Source organism: Halichoeres trimaculatus, unplaced genomic scaffold, assembly GCF_033239565.1.
Source record: "Halichoeres trimaculatus isolate MK-OKI-2021-1 unplaced genomic scaffold, fHalTri1.1 fHalTri1_scaffold_8, whole genome shotgun sequence".
Classification (NCBI taxonomy): Eukaryota; Metazoa; Chordata; class Actinopteri; order Labriformes; family Labridae; genus Halichoeres; species Halichoeres trimaculatus.
In genome coordinates this window covers 4,091,768-4,115,415 of record NW_027437186.1, presented here as the reverse complement: position 1 = coordinate 4,115,415, position 23,648 = coordinate 4,091,768, and the positions used below count along the sequence as shown (strand labels likewise).

The 23,648-nt window shown below is 41.0% G+C and overlaps 1 protein-coding gene across 5 annotated transcripts in view; it reads right to left on the bottom strand.

The window, feature by feature from the left end:
* The window catches only part of LOC141794859 (stromal membrane-associated protein 1-like), a 183,374-nt gene extending 162,763 nt beyond the window's left edge, over window positions 1–20,611 (bottom strand). For 3 of the 5 annotated variants that reach the window (XM_074675421.1, XM_074675423.1, XM_074675422.1), the window contains exon 1: window positions 20,133–20,610. In XM_074675421.1, coding sequence (XP_074531522.1) covers window positions 20,133–20,250 — 118 coding nt within the window. In that variant the 5' untranslated portion in view covers window positions 20,251–20,610. Of the gene's footprint in view, window positions 1–20,132 lie in introns of all 5 variants that reach the window. The other 2 variants (XM_074675425.1, XM_074675426.1) reach the window with 1 other exon arrangement.
* Window positions 20,612–23,648: the final 3,037 nt, after the last annotated feature.

Sequence of the window (23,648 nt, the reverse complement as noted above, 5' to 3'; positions counted from 1 at the left end):
CTATCTATCTATCTATCTATCTATCTATCTATCTATCTATCTATCTATCTATCTATCTGTCTATCCTCAGTGATGTTAGATGAAGAGGTGCTTTGAAGTCTTGTTGCCATCCTGAAAATACAGACTCGGCCTAACTCTTGATCAGCTGAGGAGGTGGAGCTGAAGACAGCGTTTAGCCTCCTGGCTAACAGTTACAGCACACACCTGTCAACATCCAACTTACCTCTTCCCCTGTTCACATACAACCCAATTACCCCCGAGAGTTGGGACAGCTTAGACAATCCATAAAAACATGTGGCAGCATCTAGGGGCAGGACTGAACCACTGGGTCAAAGTGGGATCCTGGATCTGTTATCAGAACACCTGCTGCTGGGAAGAGTTTGACATCCCTGGTCTAGATATACATATCCAATCCCAAGACTCGGTTTGATACACTGTGTTCTTGGTCTTGTCCTATTTTGGTTACTGGTTTGTCAAGGCCCAAATATTTTCATAAATTTTAGATTAGATTCAAGACCAGAACCAAAGATTTTTCTTTGCTCAAGCACACTCTAGATCTGGCCATGAATCAGCCACACTTTTCTCAAAAACTTGGTTTTGTCTTGGTCTTAAAAGAATCTGGTTGAAACACTTCAGACTCCTGATCCTAATATACTCTGGTCTTGTTCCTTCATTTTAAATCCCTCAGGCTTCCTCACTTTCTTTGTCTGGATGCGCCAAGGTCTTTGTCTTTACCCTCTCAGACTTTGTCTTGTTTCTGAGTCATTACAGACTCTTGCTCTCTGTTCTTGCATACAGGACTCCTCAGCACTGACCTTTGTGGTGAGACCATGGTCTGTCAAAGACATCATCACCAGCTAACTACCCCTGACCATGCAACAGCTGGTGTTTCTTATCTCTCCACCAGATCCACAACAAAAGACAGATACCATCTTATTCATTCACCCACACTGCCTTTGTCTGCTCAGACATCAAGAGTGAGAGTTTACCGAGCAGATTCATCACACAGCTTTAGGAACAGCTTCAGCTGCCCTCTACGCGCTGAGATCTTTAACTTACAAACAGGGGGACCTCAGGATCTGTAGGAAACTACAACTCACCTTTCGTAACACCAGCTCAGATTTGTTGGAGGATAATGGTGTCCTCAACCATGCAGGGTGGGGGCAAAACAGAACCAACTCTTTAAAACAGGAGTCTTAAACGTGAAGGGTAAAAACGGCTGTGATTCATGAGTGCTGACCTGCTGCTTGCATAAGCAGTTTCTCCGCTTCTGAGACATTAGCATCTGTTTACCTGTGTCTCATGTGGGTAATTCAGTTTCAATAAAAGTTTTATGATGCTATTCATCTCCACACTGGCTCTACATTGAAGTGTGGATAAAAATAGATGGCTGAATTGAGTACTCTCAGCAGAAAGGAGCTCTGCAGTCCCCACACACACAGAATGCAAACACACCAATGCTAATTTGCAGACTGCTGACCTGATTAGACACAAATGAGCCCTTCTCACACACACCCACTCGCATCTCTGCAAGCACTTTCCAGCAGGTAATGAAACGATGCAGGCACAAGACAAACACGCATGCCAACATACAGTTTTTAGCAGAAAATACTGGTTTCATGAATGCCTCAGGTACTGCCAAAACTACCGTTAAGGATGCATCTTTTTTACTAATCATGGTATAATCAATGAGCCTGGTAAAAATACATACCTTTCCAGTTGGAAATAAATCATTTTCTCTGCACTAACACAGTAGCACAGTAAGTTGTGCTGATTTAAGCTTAAAGGCCGTTAAAGTTGAACATTCCAGTAAACAGATCAAAAAAGATGTCATGCATAATGCAAAGAGACTGGTTTTATTTATGGATGACATTTGTACCAATAATCAAACAATACTTCTTTTCTTTGTGGCTATTTTGGATTTAAAAAAACTTGATAAAAAAAGGATTAAACACAAACAGCAGAGAGACAGGGACTGAAAAACCAAGATGTTAACTTTGGTATTTGGTCACTTTGTGATGTTTCACAGATGGAAGCTTCAAGATTCCCCTGGTCAAATTAAACAACCAGAGCAGAGAATGATAACATTTTTATGTTTAATTATTTTATGCTTATTTTTAGTTAAGACTTAAGGCCTTTGCACACTGAGTCCATTTCTTTCAGATGTGTTTTTGTGATCCGTAATACGTCAAAAAACGTCTTGCACAGACATCTCGCACACTGTCTCCGATGTTGTATTATATGAGAAAACTTGTAGTACAAGAAAAATTGAATTATCAAGCAATTGATCCTGAGCAGCAGCTGTCAGTATGTTTGAGGTATGTGCATGGGGGCTCACACACGCACAGGTGCAGGCACATAGACGCCCTGTCACAAGTCTCTATTCATCATGAAATCATCGCCCAAAATGTGTTGAGAAAATATGACGGAAAATGTGGAAATGAGATGTTGCAAGTGGCCTACAGCATCTCTGAATAGTCAAAGTACCCAGGAAATGAGCTGGGCAGATTTGAAAAAAACAAAAAAATCAAACCTGTTCCGAAAAAAATAATGATGGTCGAAAGTTTCAGATCAAGTGTGCAAACATGATTGACATAACATTGGATCAAATTTATTTTTTAACGTGCGCAAGTTTCGGATGAAAAAAAACAAACTCAGTGTGCAAAGGCCTTTATTGTCAATCTCGCCTTGGGTAATGTCTGCCAGTTTAAGTATACTTCTGGAAATTGATGCCAACTTTGCACCAATCTCAATCCCCTGTGCAGCCAACACCAGCTAGCATTGAATGCGTTCTTTTTTATGTGATGTGCACTTTTACAACATCAGTGACAGGAATGACCCGTAACTTAGTCCATCCATCCATCCATTTTCTTCCGCTTCGGTCGGGTCGCGGAGGCAGCATAAGTAGGGAAGCCCAGACTTCCCTCTCCCTAGCCACTTCGTCCAGCTCTTCCGGGGGGATCCCAAGACGTTCCCAGGCCAGCCGAGAGATGTATAGTGTGTCCCAAATCGCATACTTCCATACTGTGTACTTAAAATTTTCAAATTGAGTGTACTAAGCATACTACATACTCACTGGCTTAGTGCGCAAATTTTGAGGGTGTAGTGCTGTCCCAAATCGCATACTGCCGAGCGCCGTACTTACCGGGAATAATGACATGATGTCGACCTCTTCTTCTTCTACGTCTAATTGTGACCGGCGTCCAGCGCGTTTCCGCCAAACACCGCCACTATTTGACAGCAAATTTTCAAAGCCTTTTCAGTAGTATATTAAACACAGCTAATAACATGATCAGCGGTGTAGAGTTTATTGATGGGGGTCGGTGCAGCTGACTGAAGCTACCGAGAGAGCTACAGGGGCACTGTGGCAGTTAAAATACATCCACAAATTAAATGTCTGAGTGGTGCTTCTGGTCATGTATTCACTGTGCAGGGTCTAACCCGCTTGTTATTATATTTACCTGGTTCACCGGGTAATGCTAGGGCCCCGGTAACTGTTAGCCCAACGAGCTTTGGCATTTGAGATAGCTGTTAGCTCAACTAGCATTAGCATAGCCCAGTGTTTCTCAATCCTGGTCCTGGGGACCCCTGCCCTGCATGTTTTAGATGTTACCCCACTCCAGCACACCTGATTCAAATGAATGGCTCGTTATCAGGCTCGAGCAGAGCTTGATGACGAGCTGATCATTTGAATCAGGTGTGTTGGGGTCTGTAACATCTAAAACATGCAGGGCAGGGGGTCCCCAGGACCAGATTTGAGAAACACTGGCAAAGCCTATCATTCGCAGAACAAAACAAACAAAAGCAAGTTACACCACATACACAACGTCAACAGCTGATGGTGCTTGGTGGAAACAACACGTGTAAAAAACAACATCAATAAGTTACATTTATACATTGCTGCCAGAGGAGGAAATGAGTGCGTTAAGTGTCCACAGCTGCATAATCAAAATCCAGGCCGATTTGAGTACATCATCCTGGTACTTTTGCATACTCATTTTTCACACACTATGCATACTGTTTTTTATTTTGACGCAGTATACTCAAAATTTTGAGTATTTGAGTATGGAAGTATGCGATTTGGGACGCACTAGTAGTCTCTCCAGCGTGTCCTGGGTCTGCCCTGGGGTCTCCTCCCAGTGGGACGTGCCCTGAACACCTCACCAGGGAGGCGTCCGGGAGGCATCCTCATCAGATGCCCGAGCCACCTCATCTGGCTCCTCTCAACGCGGAGGAGTAGCGGATCTACTCCAAGCTCCTCCCGGATAGCCAAGCTTCTCACCCTATCTCTAAGGGAGAGCCCAGCCACCCTACGGAGGAGGCTCATTTCGGCCGCTTGTACCCACGATCTTGTTCTTTCGGTCACTACCCAAAGCTAATGACCATAGGTGAGAGTGGGAACGAAGATCGACCGGTAAACAGAGAGCTTTGCCTTCCGGCTCAGCTCCCTCTTCACCACGACAGACCTGTGCAGCGTCCGCATTACTGCGGACGCTGCAGCGATCTGCCTGCCGATCTCTCGCTCCATCCTTCCCTCACTCGTGAACAAGACCCCGAGATACTCCTCCACTTGGGGCAGGATCTCCTCCCCGACCCGGAGAGGGCACTCCACCCTTTTCCGGCTGAGGACCATGGACTCGGATTTGGAGGTGCTGATTCTCATCCCAGCCGCTTCACACTCGGCTGCGAACCGCTCCAGAGAGAGTTGAAGGTCACGGCTTGATGAAGACCACATCATCTGCAAAAAGCAGTGATCCAATCCTGAGGTCACCAAACCGGACCCCCTCGACACCCTGGCTGCACCTAGAAATTCTGTCCATAAAAGTTATGAACAGAATCAGTGGCAAAGGGCAGCCCTGGCGGAGTCCAACCCTCACTGGAAACAAGTCGGACTTACTGCCAGCGATGCGGACTAAGCACTGGCACAGGGAACAGACGGCTTGTAACAAGCAGTCCGACACCCCACACTCCCGGAGAACCCTCCACAGGACTCCCTGAAGGACACGGTCAAATGCCTTCTCCAAATCCACAAAACACATGTGGACAGGTTGGGCAAACTCCCATGCACCCTCGAGGACCCTGCTGAGAGTATAGAGCTGGATCAGTGTCAGTGCATCTTTAATCCAAACTCACAAGTATGGAGTTTGTTAGGAAAACAGAGAACAATCAAAATTTAGCACAATATATTCAGCACATCTCAGAGCGTTCGGTTATACCGAGGCATTAATGTTCAGCAGCATTTTTGCTTAATGAGAGCTAACATAAATGATCGGTTGAGAATATCAGCAAAACGCTGATCACCGTACTATCAGAAAATGCCAAAATTGGCTCTGGTCTGATACTTGTGATTGGGACATCCCTAATTCTCTCTAATGTCTTCTGGCTAACCAACATGAACCACAGTGCTTCTTTCCTCATGATTCACATGGGACCAGAATCCCAGCAATCAGTTCCTTAAATATCTCTCATTAAAACAAATGGAGACATCTGTTGCAAAATCAGCGAGACCCCTTTGACTAAAACAGCCCCATGCACAGAAACAGGAAGAGGAGCTCACTGAGACAAACACTGCAAACACACAGACAGACACACCCTGGAGGCTCCCTGAGTGACAGCAGAGGGGGGACAGCAGCCAGCAGAGCATGAAATTAAAGCCTCAATTGTCAACCTGAGGACAGGATGCCTCTGTGTGAAGGGGTGTGTGTGTGTGTATGAATGGGGGCGGCAGTGAGGTGAGGACAGTGACCACAGATTTCAGGTGAGGCTCATCTATCCCGATCAATCTGTGACCTTCTTTAATCCCTCAGTAGATACTGTGTTTAAACAGGAGCGTCTGAATCCAGTGATGGGATTCCTTTGAGCTCCTCTCAATCAATATGTGTGAGCAAGAACAGAGCTGACGAGGCAGAACTGCTTCTCTCTCCAGGGACGCAGAGAAAGCAGTATGCTTTGAGCTCCTGTGCAGAAAGAATCAGACTTTGTGGACCTAAGCTGGGTCTAGTTTGACTCAGAAGACACCCTGCAGGACTAATAATAGTGCAGCCTTTATCTGCTCTGCCACAACATCCAGAAGCCCACTCAGGCTACTGTCACAGCTACCTCTGCCTTTTTATCATCGTTATCCTAATCGCTCTGCGGGTTTTATATCCTCTTTTACTTTCTCCTAAAGCCCTCCTGTAAAACATCTTGAAAGCTCAGCATTACAAGAGTTCTTCCTTTAATATTTAACAGTTTGTCTCAATTTAATTCTTCTCCTCTTTCTATGGAAAACTGTGTGACAGCAGAAATGCTGATCAGTGCCACAGGCAAGAAAAAAAAACCTTTGCTGAAATCCAGTGGTACTCCTTTTAAAAGCCTTAACAACCTCCATATTCAAAATAATAAAATGTCCTCTTCATAAATCAATGAAGGGCTGCCAGAGTCTGAGAGGCTAGAGGGAAAACAGCACTGTGCTGCCCCCTGCTGGTCTGTCAGTAGGATTCACTGTGGAGGAGAAGATGTTCTCCGTCTCTGCAGTGTCCCTCCTTTATTAATCCTGGAGGACAACTTTGTAAAAACTCATCAGCTGGTCTGACTGTCTGTGCATTAGGATCCAGTGAGTGAATGATCTCTGATAGGTCATACCACAGGAATCACATCATCAGAGCAAATAAAGAAGAACTTCAGGTGCATTCTATGTCAGGTGATTTCTACTCATATACACAAGATACCAGAGCATCAGTGTGACCGTCAGCCACGTTATCCAGCATCTTCTGCACTGACTAGTCTGGATTTGAGTTGGCAGCAGGGTTAATGGAAAGAGTGATGAGAGGACACCATCTGCTGGCCACGGAGGGAAGTGTCAGGGATATGGTCATAATTATTTTTTAAACCAATCTGTTAAGTGTCAGTAATAAAGGTTTTAAATTATTAATAAGTCAAGAGAGGATAAATTTACATTTTGTTTGTTTGTTTTAGTTTCAGTGTGGCCAGTACAGCCATCTTAAACACAAACCACCCTCACATGTTTAGCAAGTGAAGATGAACTTGTTAACTTCATAAAATGTTCAAACAGAAGCAGTAAGATATAGTACTGCCATGTTAAACACCTAAATGGAAAGTAAAAAGCAGTCTGTACATCAAGTGTGGTGTAAGACTATGACAAGTGCTTTTAACGTAGCGTAGCAATTTAGTTTATTAGTGAAAATTAAATTTCAAAATGTAATTTTGACTTGTTGAAATGTTTATTCAAGACATCTGTTTAAACAATTTTTAGACATTAAAAAAATATTTCTAGATGTAGAAATTACATTTCTGTAGTGGAGTTCCCCAGTAGACCAATCCTGAGAAGGCGCCAGAGGCTGTAATTTAACTTACTCATATTTCAGATATGTCCTCCAAATGAGCACCTTTATTTTGGATACGTCTGTACATCAATTAAGATAAATACAATGGCATTTTTACATCTGGAAATTCCATTTTTGATGACAAAAAATTAATTTTGACTAGGGATGGGTACCGAATTAGGTACTTTTATAGGTACCGACCAAATTCTCTCAAAAGCACCAGGTATCGATTCATGTAAAACCAAAAGGTACCATGTTTAGGTACCTAAATGCATCCTTGTGACTGTGAGAGAGTGGAAGTGTAGGAGATTTTCCATGCTGGACATGAACACAGCATTGCAAGGTAATATATTGAAGAATAAATATGTTAAATTGTTTTTTTTTATATTTCATTATTAAACAAATTGATATTTTTTTTATGACATAAACACAAAAAAGTACCAAACTTGGTATCGTTGAGTACCGGTACTGATTGCCAGGTACCGGGCATCAGTACCATATCGTTTCAAATGTGAAAGGTACCCATCCCTACATATGACACATTAATTCATTCAGTCATTTTCTGAACTGCTTATCCTGTTCACGGTCGCAGGTGGCTGCAGCCTATCCCAGCTGTCATTGGGCGAGAGGCGGGGTACACCCTGGACTGGTCGCCACAGAGACAGACAACCTTTCACACACACACTCACACCCACGGAGTGACCTATTAACCTGTTGAGCATTTTTTGGGGGAGAAGCCAGAGGACTCGGAGACGCATGCAAAGAGAGATCATGCAAACTTGACACAGAAAGGCTCACTGGCCACACTGAGAATCGAACCAGTGACCTTCTTGCTGTGAGGCTGCAGCACTAACCATTGCACCACTGTGCAGACCCATATGAAACATTAGAATTCTTTTTTAAACATCCCAGACTGTTCATTTTTGCCATTGTTGTTTATTTTAAAGTTCATGTTTTTAATTGTAATGCTAATACTTTTGCCACTGAATGCTGTTGAAAAATGAAAAAGTGTGTTTTCAAGGATGGGATGACAGCTCTTTCAGCCATCACAGCTGTGTGGCGTATGAGATGTATTACATGTTGAATGTAGTGAACAGGAATCTCTTGTGAGAAAGTAATCTACATTAATTTGTGTGTTCAGTGATGAAGGTTGAAATTTTGCTGTAAAACCAAAGTTATAGCCATGTATGCTAACCACTAATATTAATGCTGTTTTTCTTTGTATGTTGGCGCCAAGCTAGCGCTAGGTTTTTATATCATTTTTGGTAAATCAGGAGATGTATAACATGTTGAATGTATCACATAGGAATCTCTTGTGAGAGTACTTAAGTCCAAACTCATGAAATGAAACATGACTTAACTTACTTTAAATGATGACTGACCTGTAGCAGGACAGTCATAACTTAAAGCACATTAGCAAGACTTCTAGCTCAGGCTAGCTGGTGTTAGCAAATTACCTTCAAAGAAATAAAGAGGTGTACAATCTGGAGCCTTTATACAATTTGCTGCATGGTGTTGTACTAGATACCTGGACGATTCTCTGTACATCATTGACAGACACTTAAGGCAACTTCAGCAAAAACCTTATTTATCTAATCTCTGCCATCGTTACACTGTCTACTGTCACTGTCTAATGTTTCTTTAGGTAACTGGAAATGCCCAAACACCCTTTTTTACAAATAATAAAAACTAAAAAGTATTTGGAATATGTGTGAGAGCTGACTCTCTTGACCAGCAGACTGCATGGCTAACCTGACCTTCACACATTTTCAAAGGTCAGCTGTGGCAGGTGAGTCTGCGAGCCTCTGGCTCCAACTGAGTGTACACAAGTGAGTAAGTGTGTGCCTGCCAGGTTTTTTGTTGTCTTTTTTTCTGTCTGTGTGTGTGAGAGTGTGTTAGAGCAGAGCAGCACCAAGGACAGGTCGTCAGATTGCTGCAGACGCTCGCCAAGGTCTGCTGTTTCAGCTCAGAGCAACTTCCAGCTCCACTTCATAACACTGACTCACTGCCATCCTCTGTGTGTGTGTGTGTTTGTGTGTGTGTGTGTGTGTGTGTGTGTGTGTGTGTGTGTGTGTGTGTGTGTGTGTGTGTGTGTGTGTGTGTGTGTGTAGGTGATGAAAGGCTTGTGTTATGGCCTGAAGGGAAAGTCATAGTGTGCTCTCTGAGTGCTGGATGCAGTGAGATGCCAAGGAGGACAGGAAATAGAATTGTAACCAATGTGGAGTTACACAGTCACACATCCACACCTGTGTGTGTGTGTGTGTGTGTGTGTGTGTGTGTGTGTGTGTGTGTGTGTGTGTGTGTGTGTGTGTGTGTGTGTGTGTGTGTGTGTGGACAGGATATAGCATTAAGGGTGAAATTACAACTGGTAGGCGAAGGTGTGTCACTACACTGCACTGTCACAACAGCACTGCGACACACACACACACACAGGCTACATATACACCAGCAAAAAGCATTAAACAGCTGATCTATGAAAAGATGATCTATGACACCTGAAAGAAAAAAACTGATGCAATTTTGGATTTTTTTTACTATGTTGACTCCGTTGAAAACAGCATGCCGCAACATTTTGTTTTCATCAACATTTTAACTCTTTTTAATTAAACGTTGTTTACAGGAGACAACAGGACTTCCTTGTACTAGAAAACAGTTTTTCTGTCATCTTTCCTAGATATAAAGAGGGGACAAGGAGTGTTTTTGAGATAAAACAAAAAATAAACAATTTACTATTTACAAGGTTAGCTTCTAATAGTTGTGGACTGTTAACTTTCCCTTTCCAGGTACATCATCAGATCTAGAAAAAAACATTTAAAACTTGAACTAAACTTCAAATTAGCTATGTATGTATTCAGGGTGTGGAAAAATTGAAAATAGATATATCAGGATTTTTGTTTGACAATATCAATCGGTGTTCTTTGTCAGAAAAAAAACTTATTTTTCAAATTCAGATTCTTTATTCCAGTCTTTGTTTATAAACTGGATTGGAAAAAAGTTACCACTTTTCTTCAGCAGAGGGCGAAATGTTTCTCTCTGACTCATGTGATGTTCATTTAATCAGCAAATATGGCTCCAGATATAGTCTGTAGACATTATCATCATCATTTAACTTTTTCACATGGTCTGGTGTTAAAAAAGAAAACTAAAAATCGTAAATGTTGTAGATATACACACCTGGACAAAACTGTTGGTACCCTTTGCTTAACGAAAGAAAAAATTACAGTGGTCAGAGAAACAACTTGAATCTGATGAAAGTAATAATAAAAAAAATCTATAAAATTTAACCAATGACATTGCTTTATAACCATGCCACAAAAGATTTATTTAAAAAAATAAACTCGTGAAACAGGCCTGGACAAAAATGATGGTACCCCTAGAAAAGACTGATGTAACCAAAGGGACATGTCAATCCAAGGTGTGTCCACTAATTACCATCACAGGTGTCTACAATCTTGTAATCAGCCAGTGGGCTCATGTATAGGGCGACAGGCAGTCACTGGCTGTTTCCCAAAGCCCAGGTACCTTGCCTAGCCTTGGTCTGATGCGGGCGTGGGGTGGACGTTGGCAGGCATCCACATCATCAGATGCTGCCTATGTGCTGTTCCAATGTTCATGTCCTCCGGAGGCATATGTCCTCCGTTTGGTTAGCATGTGGCTAATTGACCAAGGATACACTGGTGTATCCTTTGAAGCCTTGCCACGGCTATAAATACCCAACATGCAATGCGTGAATCTACGAAAAAGGAAAAAGGGAAGGAAAAAATGCACCAGGGAGAGATACTCCAGTGGGGGCGCACGGTAAATTCCAATTCAAATGTAAGTAACAAAATACACCTCTGAAAATAACAACTTATACCATGTCCAACACTTAACTCTTTTGTGTGTCACTCAAGTCACTATAATTACTAAGAAGATGCACCTGCAGAGTGTCAATGATGTGACAATACAAAAGCAAAAAGCGTGCAAAAGTGGCAAGCCATGACATTTGTAGCCACTTGAGCATAGGGTCTACTCCCATGTTTGTGTAAACTTTCCAAGCACTGTCCACAGTGCAACACATGTTATATAAGACAATGTAACTCAAATTACACAAAAATGTGTGACAGGAATCTGATGGTAAAAAATATGCCTTTGTAGGCTGTTCCATTAGCATCTCCTTCTGAGAAGAGGCAGGACACTTGCCTTGGATTGGAAGGAAGTGGCTTCAAAGGCACTGCCTTCCAAGACAAGGCAAGGCAAGGTACCTGGGCTTTGGGAAACAGTCACTGTGCTTTTTGGTGACATGAAGTGTACCACACTCAACATGGACCAGAGGAAGCAAAGGAAAGAGTTGTCTCAGGAGACTAGAAAGAAAATTATAGACAAGCATGTAAAAGGCAAAGGCTAAAAGACCATCTCCAAGCAGTTTGATGTTCCTGTGACTACACTGATGACCAATCAAGGAGATGGATAATACAAACGGTAATAGAAGAGCCCAGAAAAACTTCTAAAGACATTAAAGGAGAACTTTAAGCTTAAGGAAACATCAGTGTCATATTGCGGAGGACAATGAAAAGATTGTTGTTCGTAATAAGAAAAAGTGAAAAAAAAAAGTATCACACTAAAACTTCATCACTCATGTTTTAAGAGATATCCAGTGTTAACATTTAAAAGCACAGCATTTGCATTAATCTGATAACTTTCTTTTCTTACCTTAAAAATTTTTCAGTGGTCAGTTGGGTGGAAAGATAGATCTTTGTTTCATTGGATAAACTCAAACAAATCAGATATCACTTCTGTCACTTGAGTCCTGTATGAATAAAGTGTTTTTCCTCTCTTACTACTGCTTTGATTTTTCTTGGTTGCAGTCAATGTTTAGCGAACCTTTCAGCGAAGTCTTGGTTACAGAAGAATATGTCTTTTATCCTGAAATCTTTCAGTCTGACTCTGCAGGAGTTAACAGGTTGGTCTGATCTTGGGACTTGTGGAGCATTGCTACACAGCATCCTGATGCTGTTTGGATAAAAATAACCATGACAGAGTGACTCAGGGCAGGGCTGCACACTGCTGCTTTGTGACTAACAAACACGCCTGAGGCTGCAGGACCCTGACTGAAACACACATCACTACATCAAACTGACATTTCTCCATGATAAAAACAAAAGAAAAAAAAGAACAGAGTTTGCAGCTTTCTGAACACATGACACGGTGTGAATCCTCATGGCTCTAGCTTAGGTAAAATCAGACTTTAGAGTTTACCTTACAGAAGTAATGAGAGCTCTTCGAGTGTTTTCTGGCTCTATGTTGTTTTATCCCACATTAAAATTGTATTTGATTAAGAGGAGAGCTGAAATTCTCTGTTCATTAAACAAAAGTAACCAGTGTTTCCTCCCAGCTCTAAATCTGAGGAAAGAATTTTGTGAATAAATCTCCACAGCTGCTGTAAATCAACCATGAGACTGCCACAGAGGCAGATTTACAGGGAGGTGGATGTCCTGATAAAGCCCTTTAGAAAGTAAAGAACAAAAACACAGCTATGAGATTATTCTATGGGTGTTCAGATGGATCAAACCCCAAAACATCTTTGGACTGTTTACACTCTTTTTCCGTTGCTAGGCGCTACCCAAGTAGCTGCCTGTTGCAGTAGCTCTCTCGTCTTTGTCCGTTTCTTGTAATTTTTTCGTCTCTTTTTCGTAATCTTTGTATTTGGAGTGGATCATCACTTTGTATGGTTCATTGTTGGTCACGGACACCAAACTTTTTGTGGCTTCAGCAATATTTTTTACTACTTTTCTCCTGTGTTTGTCTGGAGATTCTACATGTAACCATGGCTGCATTGTTTACATGTGAAATTAGCTGTTAGCAGCCTGTAGCATGTCAATGCTAACTAGTGTAGGGCTTGATGATTTCCCTCGAGCTGAGGAGGAGGAGGTGAGGACGACGTGCTGGTTCTCGGATGTGAGCTGGGAGGTGACGACGTGGACCTGTCCTTCCATCCATCGTTGTTGGGAACGTGGGCTTACCTAGCTCCGGGGGATGGACGAGCTAGCTGTGCTAACCCAGCGGCAGAGGTGCTGTTCACGGACGTGGCTGATGGAGCTGACATCGGACGCCGGCGCCACATTGGAGGAGCTTCGCCTGCTGTGAGCAAACAGGATCCAGGTGACAGAGACTGAACAGACTTCTGGGGAGGCTCAGTCCTGGACCCTGTGGAGGTGGAGACTGGCTGGGCTGGAGAGTGGTGGACGAGTGGTGGATGGGATGTCGTCATCTATTTTCTTATTGACTTTTTTTTGCACTTTCTATACTCTTTCTTACTTTTGTTTTCTAAAATGCTGCGGTGACTCCTGAATTTCCCCTCGGGGATAAATAAAGTATTTTCTATTCTATTCTATTCTATTCTATTCTATTCTACTCTGTCCCCTTAAATTAAGGCTCGATTTTGTTAAACAAGCATCTCATTTTGTTTTCTGGACTGTCTGTAATGAGCTCTTGATTTCCATCTGCTTTCACAGGTTGTGATTTTTAACAATAAAGCTTCCACTTGAATTTCTTCATTAATAAACCAGACCAGTGATTCCCAACCAGGGGCATGTGAACCCTTAGGGGTACGTGAACACATTGCAGGGGGGTACGTGGAAACTAGGGATGGGTACCTTTCACATTTGAAACGATACTGTATCGATGCCCGATACCTGGCAATCGGTACCGGTACTCAACAGTACTCGACTGTACTAATTTCTGGTACTTTTTTGTGTTTATGTGGTAAAAAATATCAGTTTGTTGAGTAATGAAGTATAAAACGTTTCAGTTTAACATATTTATTCATCAGTATACAACCCTGCAATGCTGTTTTCATGTCCAGCATGAAAAATTACCTACTCTTCCACTCCCTCACAGTCACACGGATGCATTTAGGTACCTTAACATGGTACCGTTTGATTTCACATGAACCAGTACCTGGTACTTTTGACAGAATTCGGTCGGTACCAATAAAAATACCTAATTCGGTACCCATCCCTAGTGGAAACATTTAATAATTTACTTCTGACCTGAAATTTTTGACATAAGCCTGTCAATAAAAAGGTACGTGTGCGCTAAAACTAGTTTCCCCAGGGAGACAATAACCTGTGGCACAGCCGCATCAAAATCAAAAGAGATGCTTTACCTGAAGCCAGAAAAAATATGAAAGACAAACAAGCTCAAGTGTCTCATTAAAGCTCAGATGACTGATGCAAAGAAAGTAAAACTGCTCCATTTTTTGTGGTAAATATTACAAGAGTTATTTATTTACATAACTTGTTTGTTTTTAAGGCAACATATTATTCATTTTTATTTTCAATTTTTAGTTCAAAAAGAATAAAAGGCCAGAGAATTAAATTCAAGTTCAAAGTTCAAATTAAGGAGATAAAATTAAATGATTTTTATTTAATAATCAGATGTGTTGTGTTCTACTTTTGAAGAATCATCAGCACGTATGAGTGAGGGGGTACTCATGGCATGACAAAAAGGATCAGGGGGTACACAAGACAGCAAGGGTTGGAATTTAACTGATCGCTTGCTTTCAGATGCTAGCTGTATTATACACAGGTTGAAAAAAAAGTCCTGAAGTTGCAGAATCATTCCCTCCTCACTATACTGTGTATTGAATTGGATGTAGTGGACTATATATTCCACTCACTCAGCAAAGTTATAACAACATTTTGGACACTACTCGCGCATTTCCCAGCTGCTGACACTGACGTAATTGCCCTTGTCACTCTTGGACAAATGGGGATTTACAGTTGTGATTTTTCTCAAACACTGTAAAACGGGATCGATTTCAGTGATAACTAATTTTATACATAATGTATTTTTCCGCAGTAGCTAAATGTGGTAAATTGATGTATTAAACGTTATTTTTGATAAACAAATAAATCAAAACAAATCACAACATATGTTGTGTTTGAGAATAACAAGGCTCAGTGAATGCATCACCCATGATTGGCTGGCCAGTCTCTGTGTTGTGTGTCTCTCTGCTCGGAATTGTGGGACACACTTGACCATGAATAAACAGAGAGTTCAGTGAAAAATGTGGTTTCATGTTATCAATAATTAGTAATATTTTGTTGCTAGGCGCTGCCCAAGTAGCTGCCTGCTGCAGCAGCTCTCTCTTCTTTGTCTGTTTTTTGTAATTTTATTCGTCTCTTTTTCATCATCTTTGTATTTGGAGTGGATCATTACTTTGTATGGTTCATTGTTGGTCATGGACACCAAACTTTTTGTGGCTTCACTGATATTTTTACTACTTTTCTCCTGTTTGTCTGGAGATCCTACATGTAACCATGGCTGCACTGTTTACATGTGAAATTAGCTGTTAGCAGCCTGTAGCATGTCAATGCTAACTAGTGTAAGGCTTGATGATTTCCCTTGAGGTGAGGAGGAGGAGGTGAGGACGATGTGCTGGTTCTCGGGTGTGAGCTGGGAGGTGACGACGTGGACCTGTCCTTCCATCCATCGTTGTTGGGAACGTGGGATCTATCTCCGATGGGATGGACGAGCTAGCTGTGCTAGCCCAGCGGCAGAGGAGCTGCCGGAGGGCAGAGTGGCATCGTGAGTGGCTGACGGAGCTGACAGCAGACGCCGGCGCCACATTGGAGGAGCTTCACCTGCTGTGGGCAGACAGGATCCAGGAGACAGAGACTGAACAGACTGCTGGGGAGGCTCAGTCCTGGGCCCTGTGGAGGTGGAGACTGGCTGGGCTGGAGAGTGGTGGGCGGGCTGTCGTCATCTATTTTCTTGTGGACCTTTTTGCACTTTCTATACTCTTTCTTACTTTTGTTTTCTAAAATGCTGCTGTGACTCCTGAATTTCCCCTCTGGGATAAATAAAGTATTTTCTATTTCTATTCTATTTTCTCTCTAATCATGTAATTAGTTATTTCTTCTGTTTGAACTGCAATGCATGATGGTGCTCGTATAGTGAATTAGCCTTTGTTTCACTTTGAGAGTGCATGTAAAAGAGCGAGCAAAGAACTGACAGGAAGAGCTTTTTGGGTCTTCAAAACCAGTCCTGCAAGTCTAAAACCAGGTCAGAATCATTAAGTTTGCACAGTGTGTACTGGACTCAAGGATCCAGATTACAAAAACCACTCTCATCCCATCAAACACAAATTCACATCACTGGACACACAGACACTAAAGCTTCCGTCAAAGATCAGCACACTACAGAGTCCACACATCATGGTGAGAAGAATGAGATGAAGCATTTATCCACAAGTTATAATTACTGTGCCTCTCATCTAAAGGCAGGTACACACTCCAGGATAATGGGGCTGGTTTTTGTCCTGATCTCTCCCTAACCATCAAAGCCAGCAAAAGCAGGATTGTCTGATGTCTGCAAATGAGACTGTGTGTGGTTTTCCTGTGGAGTGGGGTGTGTTAAGAGTGATTTTGCCTGGTCAGACCCACTCTGAAGGCCTCAGATTGACTTCTTTGTGTTTCAACATCTGTTGTAAAATGGATATCCGCTCCACTCTATAAGCCATAACACCTGGTGCTAACAAAGACACACCCACCTCAAGCCTCCTTCTTTTACTGTAACAACACAAACCATACAACAGAACCAACACTGTCATACAGAGCAAAAAACCTTAGATCTAACAGCTCATACACATCATCATTCTCTCACAAGAAACAAGTAAATGCTTCTTTTTCAAACTTACACCATTAGAATAAACTTGAATTATTAATCATATTGACAAGACCATTATGTGTCCTTTCAGCCAAAAGTAAGGGGAAAACACTGTAATTCTTTGTAACAGAAGCAACCAAAATTTAAGCAAATGTGTTGATTTTTTTTATAAACAGTTCACACAGCTACTTAGCTCAGGATTTTTAAGATATTAATGTGGAAAAATAACAAAGAAGAAGAGAGGAGGAGTAGTGAACTGAAGGGCATCAAAAACATGTACCACCATCAGTTTAACCTTGACTGAACTAAATGTGAAACTTGTGTTTAATCTTGCTGACATTTGTGTGAAGCATCCTGATTGTTGATCCTGCAAAGAGTCATTTTAAAATCACTTTCCTTCAGCTTCTAGTGTGGTCAGAAAGTGTAGGGAAGTGTGGGGCAAGGGAAGATCTGTGAAGAGCTTATAAACCCATGACATTACTTTTCATTAATAAAAGGTTACAGCACAATGAATTTTTCCTCTGTCTTTGGAACTTGATCATTTTGAGATGGGTTACTCTTTTACTGCGCCTGGAGCTACAGCTCAAGGCCTGGAAAGCTGTGCAGATAAACATCAGCTGAAATGCATGGAGGTAGAGATGGAATCAGCATCAGGGGCAGTCAGTGGGGATCCTGATCCTACATGCTGATGCTGTGGCAGGTCTGCTCCCACAGATTATGTCAAGCCCTTTTAACATTTAATAGCTACTCTGGATATTTCATTCAGATATCCGCAATTCAATTCTTCCAAGGACAAGTCACGCCCCTTTCCCCATTCATGTGTGTGGGGTTTCTCATTACAGATTTCTTAAATTCAGTTATGGATAGCCACAATGTGAGATGTGGATATCTGCAACTAAATTATGACTATCCATAAATCTAGTTGCAGATTTCTACAATTTCATTCTGGCTAGTCACAATTCCAAATCAAGATATCTTCAACCTCCTTCCATCAAAGATATCTATAATAGCATTTATAGATATCTTTAATCACATTTTGACTAGTCACAATGCCATTATAGATATTGTGAACTGGAATTACACCTAGTCAGAATGAAATTGTAGATATCTGCAACTAGATTTATGGATAGCCGTAATTTAGTTGCAGAGATCTATGATCAAGTTACAGATATCTTTAAATTAATTGTGGTTAGAGATATCTCAAATTCGAGATATCTTAAACTTTTATTTTGACTAGTCAAAATGTAATTACAGATATATTGAAACAGTTTCGACTAGGCCAATTGATGTTGCAGATATCTGTAATAATGACAAAAGTTATGACAGGTATAGGAGGAGGGGCTTGCTACAGTGAACATAGCTCTTGTTCCCCACAAAGTCCCAGATTACAAATTTGTTCTACTTAATGGAATTTTCTAAATATCGTGTCGATGACTGCAATCGCCATTTCTTCTGCTAAGAAAACTGTTATTATTTTTTTTTTTCCTCTCCTCCAGTTTATTTGGGTCAGTATCCAATGGGAAGCCTTGCATGTCCAGCATCATGTACACATTTCTGACAGTCAAAATCACATTTAAGATATCTTTAACTGTTATTCTGGACATTCAAAACTGAATTAGAGATATCTGCAAGTGACATTTAGGATGTGTGACGAGGCGAAGGGCAGCTATCAGGGAGTCCTTGCAGATATCTGTAACTCAGTTTTGACTAGTGGAAACTGAGTTACAGATATCTCTAACTGTCATTGTGACTACTCAAAACTGAATTATAGATATCTCAAACTGTATTTCTGACGAGTCAAAATTGAATTTTGACTAGTCACAATTATGTTGTTGATATCTATAATGTTAATTCCGGAGAGTCAAATGTAGCTATTAAATGTTTAAAGGGCTTGCCATAACAGATTACAGTCTGAGGGCAGCACAGGCTGATGATGACGGGAAAAGCTATAATCTCAGTCACAGGAAGCCCCGATATGAGCCGTTCAAATCCCAATCCGTAATCTGGAAACCCCTGTTTCCATAGTTTACAATGAGAAGCACCCAGCAATTTCACTGCACAGCGGTGCATAGTAATTTATTTTTCGGTTATTGTGTTGTTGTTGTTTTTTATGGAGACGCGGGTCGGCATTTTTTTTGGTTTGTTTGTTGTGTTTGTTGTAACGTGAGCATGCAAATACTAAAAAATGTGCGCAGAATTAAAATAAAATGTTTTTTTGGTGGTTAACATCACCGCCGAATTGAAGATTATTGTTTTAATATTGATTAAACTCCTATAATGAATCTGTAAAAAAAGGGCTGAGTGAGTGAATGGGAAATTTCCAGGTTTCTGGATGGGGTTTGGTGAAGGTGTCGCCCTCATCGCTAGGCAGAGGTTAGGTGTTGGCTGCAGCAGCAGCATCAAACCTCCAGCAGCTGATGGAGGCCGTTTCTTTGCGCAGACATTCAAACCACACCTGTACACCTCTACACATGTACACCTGTACTGTGTTGATGCCTTCACGGGACACACGCGTTTTCCGCTCATTAATAAAACAGTCAAGGACATGACATCGATACTGTCGGGTAAAGTGCACCAAGCTAGCTACATCATTCACACCAAAAACAGGAAACACTGAGCTGCGTGTTTCAAAATAGGAGCAAACCAACATAGGCGCATTTAGTATATCCTTTTAAAACTCCATGCACAGTGGCAGAAGTAGTTCATGTCTCATTATACGGTAGCAAACAAATAAAGGCTTTGTTACACAACATGCATTAAGAAAAGGACAACTAGTCGCTCATCCCCCAACCTCCATCATGGCGAACACACGGGGTGTTTTATTTTGAAATTACTTAGCGGAAGTCACATACTTTATGTGAATAAATTGATGGATATCGACTGATATCGTTACACTTTTATATTTAAAATTGATTTTAACAGAGTACGGTGTCCCTCTAAGTGTTTTATAATAACCAACGAAATATAATAATTAAATGAACATTTCAACATTGATGACACATTTCGTGGGCCAGGTCAAAAGGGGTTTAGGATTAGAAACACAGAAGAGACCCCCTCCAGATTAATATTACATCGCTAGCTGTAGCTAACTACGAGCTGTCATGTTGTCACATCATCCTCTCATTCTGACACGCAGGTGGAGGCTGTGGGTCTTACCTTTCGCCTCACAGTCAGCGCAGTACTTGTTGTCGTCCTCTCTCAGCAGGTTAGACAGGATGGCCTGATGCTGCTCGTTCAGTTTCTGAGCTTTTTCCCTCTCAGACCGCGTCGTCATCTCGGCACAGGTGAAAAGTTTCAGTAGCGTGTGTCTGGAGCCGACAAAACACCTCAGAGAGCGCAACGTGCTTCAAAAAGGGAGGGACATCCCCGTGGATCTGCTCTAAACCTGCTGCCTCTGTTCAGTTAGCCTGCTGCCTGCTAACAAGGTGATATGGATACAAGCATCCTCATCATCATCATCATCACTGCTGCCTGTGTTCAGTTAGTCTGTAACCTGCTAGCAAGGTAATATGGATCCAAGCATCATCATCATCACTGCTGCCTGTATCCAGTTAGCCTGCAGCCTTCAACCTGCCGACAAGGAAATATGGATCCAAGCATCATCATCATCATTGGTGCCTTCAGGACTGTAGGAAATTATAGCGCCACACGTGGAGTAACAACCACCGTATTATGACTGTTATTTTTTGCCTGGAGTTATTGTAAAGTCATTGGAATGTGTCTTAAACAATAGACAAAGAGTTTTCTTGAATAAACCACACCAATGATGACATGGTTTCATGTTTTTGTTGAACGCACCATGGAAACATTCACAGTGCAGGCTGGGAAAGGGATGTGATCCCTTGGATTTGATAACTGGCAGGGGCGTAGCTACAATTAGGCAAACACAGGCAGTTGCCTGAGGCCCCAAGATTCCCAGGGGCCCCCAAAGCATCTCTTAAAAACTGATTTATGAAGTTCTCTTCAATTGAAAGCATTTGTTTTTTCTAAATCTTACTTCACACGCTTCAAAATACATCGAAAGGCTTAATCTTTAATGATGGTTTTGGGTACTCCCCCTCCCTTCTTATTCAATGGGCTATTCCATGTTACAACACATCTGAAAATTTGATTCAGGAAGACAGAGGTAAAAAAACACTTTTTTTTCCCCATTTTATATTATTTTCAACCAAGTCAGAAGTAAAAACAATGTTGCTCTGAGATCTGAGATAAACATATAAGACTTTTAGGATTTTAAGGACTTGATCTAGCCCTGGAAACAGGATAATTTTCTCAAAATCAAACTTTTTGAGTTGGTGATAAACATTATTGTACAAAATCTCTTTTTTGGATACATAACTCACTGGACAGGGGGTCAAATAAAAATACATTAACTTTAAAATAATACTACCAAAAAGTATGGTAACTGTAAATATCACCTTTTTCAGTAGATTTTTTTCCAGTTTATGTTGTGCTTGATGTTTACATATTTTTTCTTAACTAAATTATTTTTTTCAATATTTAACTATTGTTATGTTTTTCACTTCATACTTTCTTGTTTGTTACTTGGGATGCACGATATTATCGGCACAATATTGGTATCGGCTGATAAAAGCTTAAAAATACGTTCATCAGTATCGGCAGATATGAAAATTTCTGCCGATATGCACAGCCGATAGGGTGCTATTCAGTTAGGATTATTATTATTTTCTATCTGAAAAATAAGCTCCTTAAATAAAATGTAGCACTTCATTTATTTGCACTGCAGAGCTCTGTGTCTGTCACCAGGTTGTTACAGTAGCTCTAAAATAATCAAATGCAACTTGGTTATGTTTAAAAATGCATTGTACATTTAAAGTTCATGTGATCTAAAGAAATTATTTTTCTGTATTTCAATACTGAAAGTATTGAGTTTAAAAGAAATTATACATTTCTTATTTATGGTAAATCAAATGTTTTTTGTCTTTTTTTATGTGTGTTTCTTAAACAAATAAGACCGTCACAATTAGAGTAATATGTAAATTCCAGTACAGGATAGACTTAGCTTACTTTACAGTGAAAAAAACAAACTAACTTGTGATCATCGGTATCGGTATCAGTATTGGCCAAAAGGGGTTTGATATATCGGCATATCGGCAAAAATCCAATATTGTGCATCCCTATTTGTTACTGTTACTCTGTAAATTCCCCACTGTGGGACAAATAAGCTGTCAATTGGCCATAAAATGATTTCAAATCCGGGACAAAGTGGACTAAATTATGGATTCATTTTTTTCAAAATCAAACTAAAGTACAGAACTTGAGGAAATGCATTTAGTTGTGTTAAGTTACCATGTACAAGATTAGCACTGTCTCATGCCTTGATTCTCAGAAAGAGACAGTGGACCCAGGGAAGGCCAGTCTAGCTCTGAGGAAGATGAGTTACAAGGACATGGAGGGCCCCATTGACTGGGTTTGCCTTGGGCCCCCAAACAACTTAATACGCCCCTGATAACTGGTTGACCCTCCTTTGGTAGTTGTAACCTCAACCAAACATTTCCTGCAGTTTCAGATCACACCTGCACAACTCTCAGAAGAAATGTTGGAACATTCCTCTTTACAAAAGTGTTTCAGCTATATTCTTTGTATGTTGGGTGGGAACCACTCTCCTGAGGTTATGCATCAGCATCTCAATCTGGTTGAGGTCAGGACTCTGGGGATACTCCAGAAGGTGTATTTTCTTTTGTTGTTGATTTACTAACCTGGGCCATTCACCCTGGTATAGTCTGAACTGGGGGTATATCTTGGCCTGTTACACCTGAATTTTCATGTTTCCCATTTTTGGTCCCTCTGACTAGTCAATAAACAAGAAGCAACATTTGTAATTTAGTACTGCAGATTCCAAACAATTTGTTTCAAATGGCCACTGGAGGGCAGTATAAAACAAAAAATGACTACGTCTGGATTTATAGTCCTGTTTTTCCCCCCTCTCTCTCTTTATGTATATACTATCTTGCATTTAATTTTTTTAATGGGTTTTTTTGTTTGTTTTTGTTTCTTTGTTTTTTTCCTCAGTGTATTTTATTTGTTTTCCTATTGACTGATCTGTTCATTTTTAAATCATTTTAACCTGGCACACACTTTCTTGTTCAGTGGTTTTTCTTTGTTTTTATTTTTTTGTGACACTTTAGAAAAAGTAAAGATAAAACAATGTTAAACATGTTTGAAGATGTTAAACAAACCTGTTTTTGTTTTATTTTTTAGATTCTTCAAAGCAACCACTTTTTTGTTTTGTTTTGTTTTGTTTTGTTTTGTTTTGTTTTGTTTTGTTTTGTTTTGTTTTGCTTCAAAGACAGCTTTGCACACTCTTGGTATCTTCTCATTACCTGGAATGGTTTTCAGTCACTCTTGAAGGAGTTCTTCACTCTGCTGTCCAACTCACCCCAGACCATCTCAGTTGGGCTTGTTGGGTGATTGTGAAGGTCTGGTCTTTTGATGGAGCACTCCATCACTCTCCTTGTTTAAAAGCCCTGGACGTGTGTCTGGGATCATTGTCCTGCTGAAAACCAAATGATGGTCTCACTCAGCTCTGACAGATGGGATGCTGTGGTAGCCATATTGGTTCAGTGTGCCTTGGATTTTAAGTAAATCCACAACATTGTCACCATCAAAGCCCCCTAAAACCACCATACCTCCTGATTCCACGATGAAGGC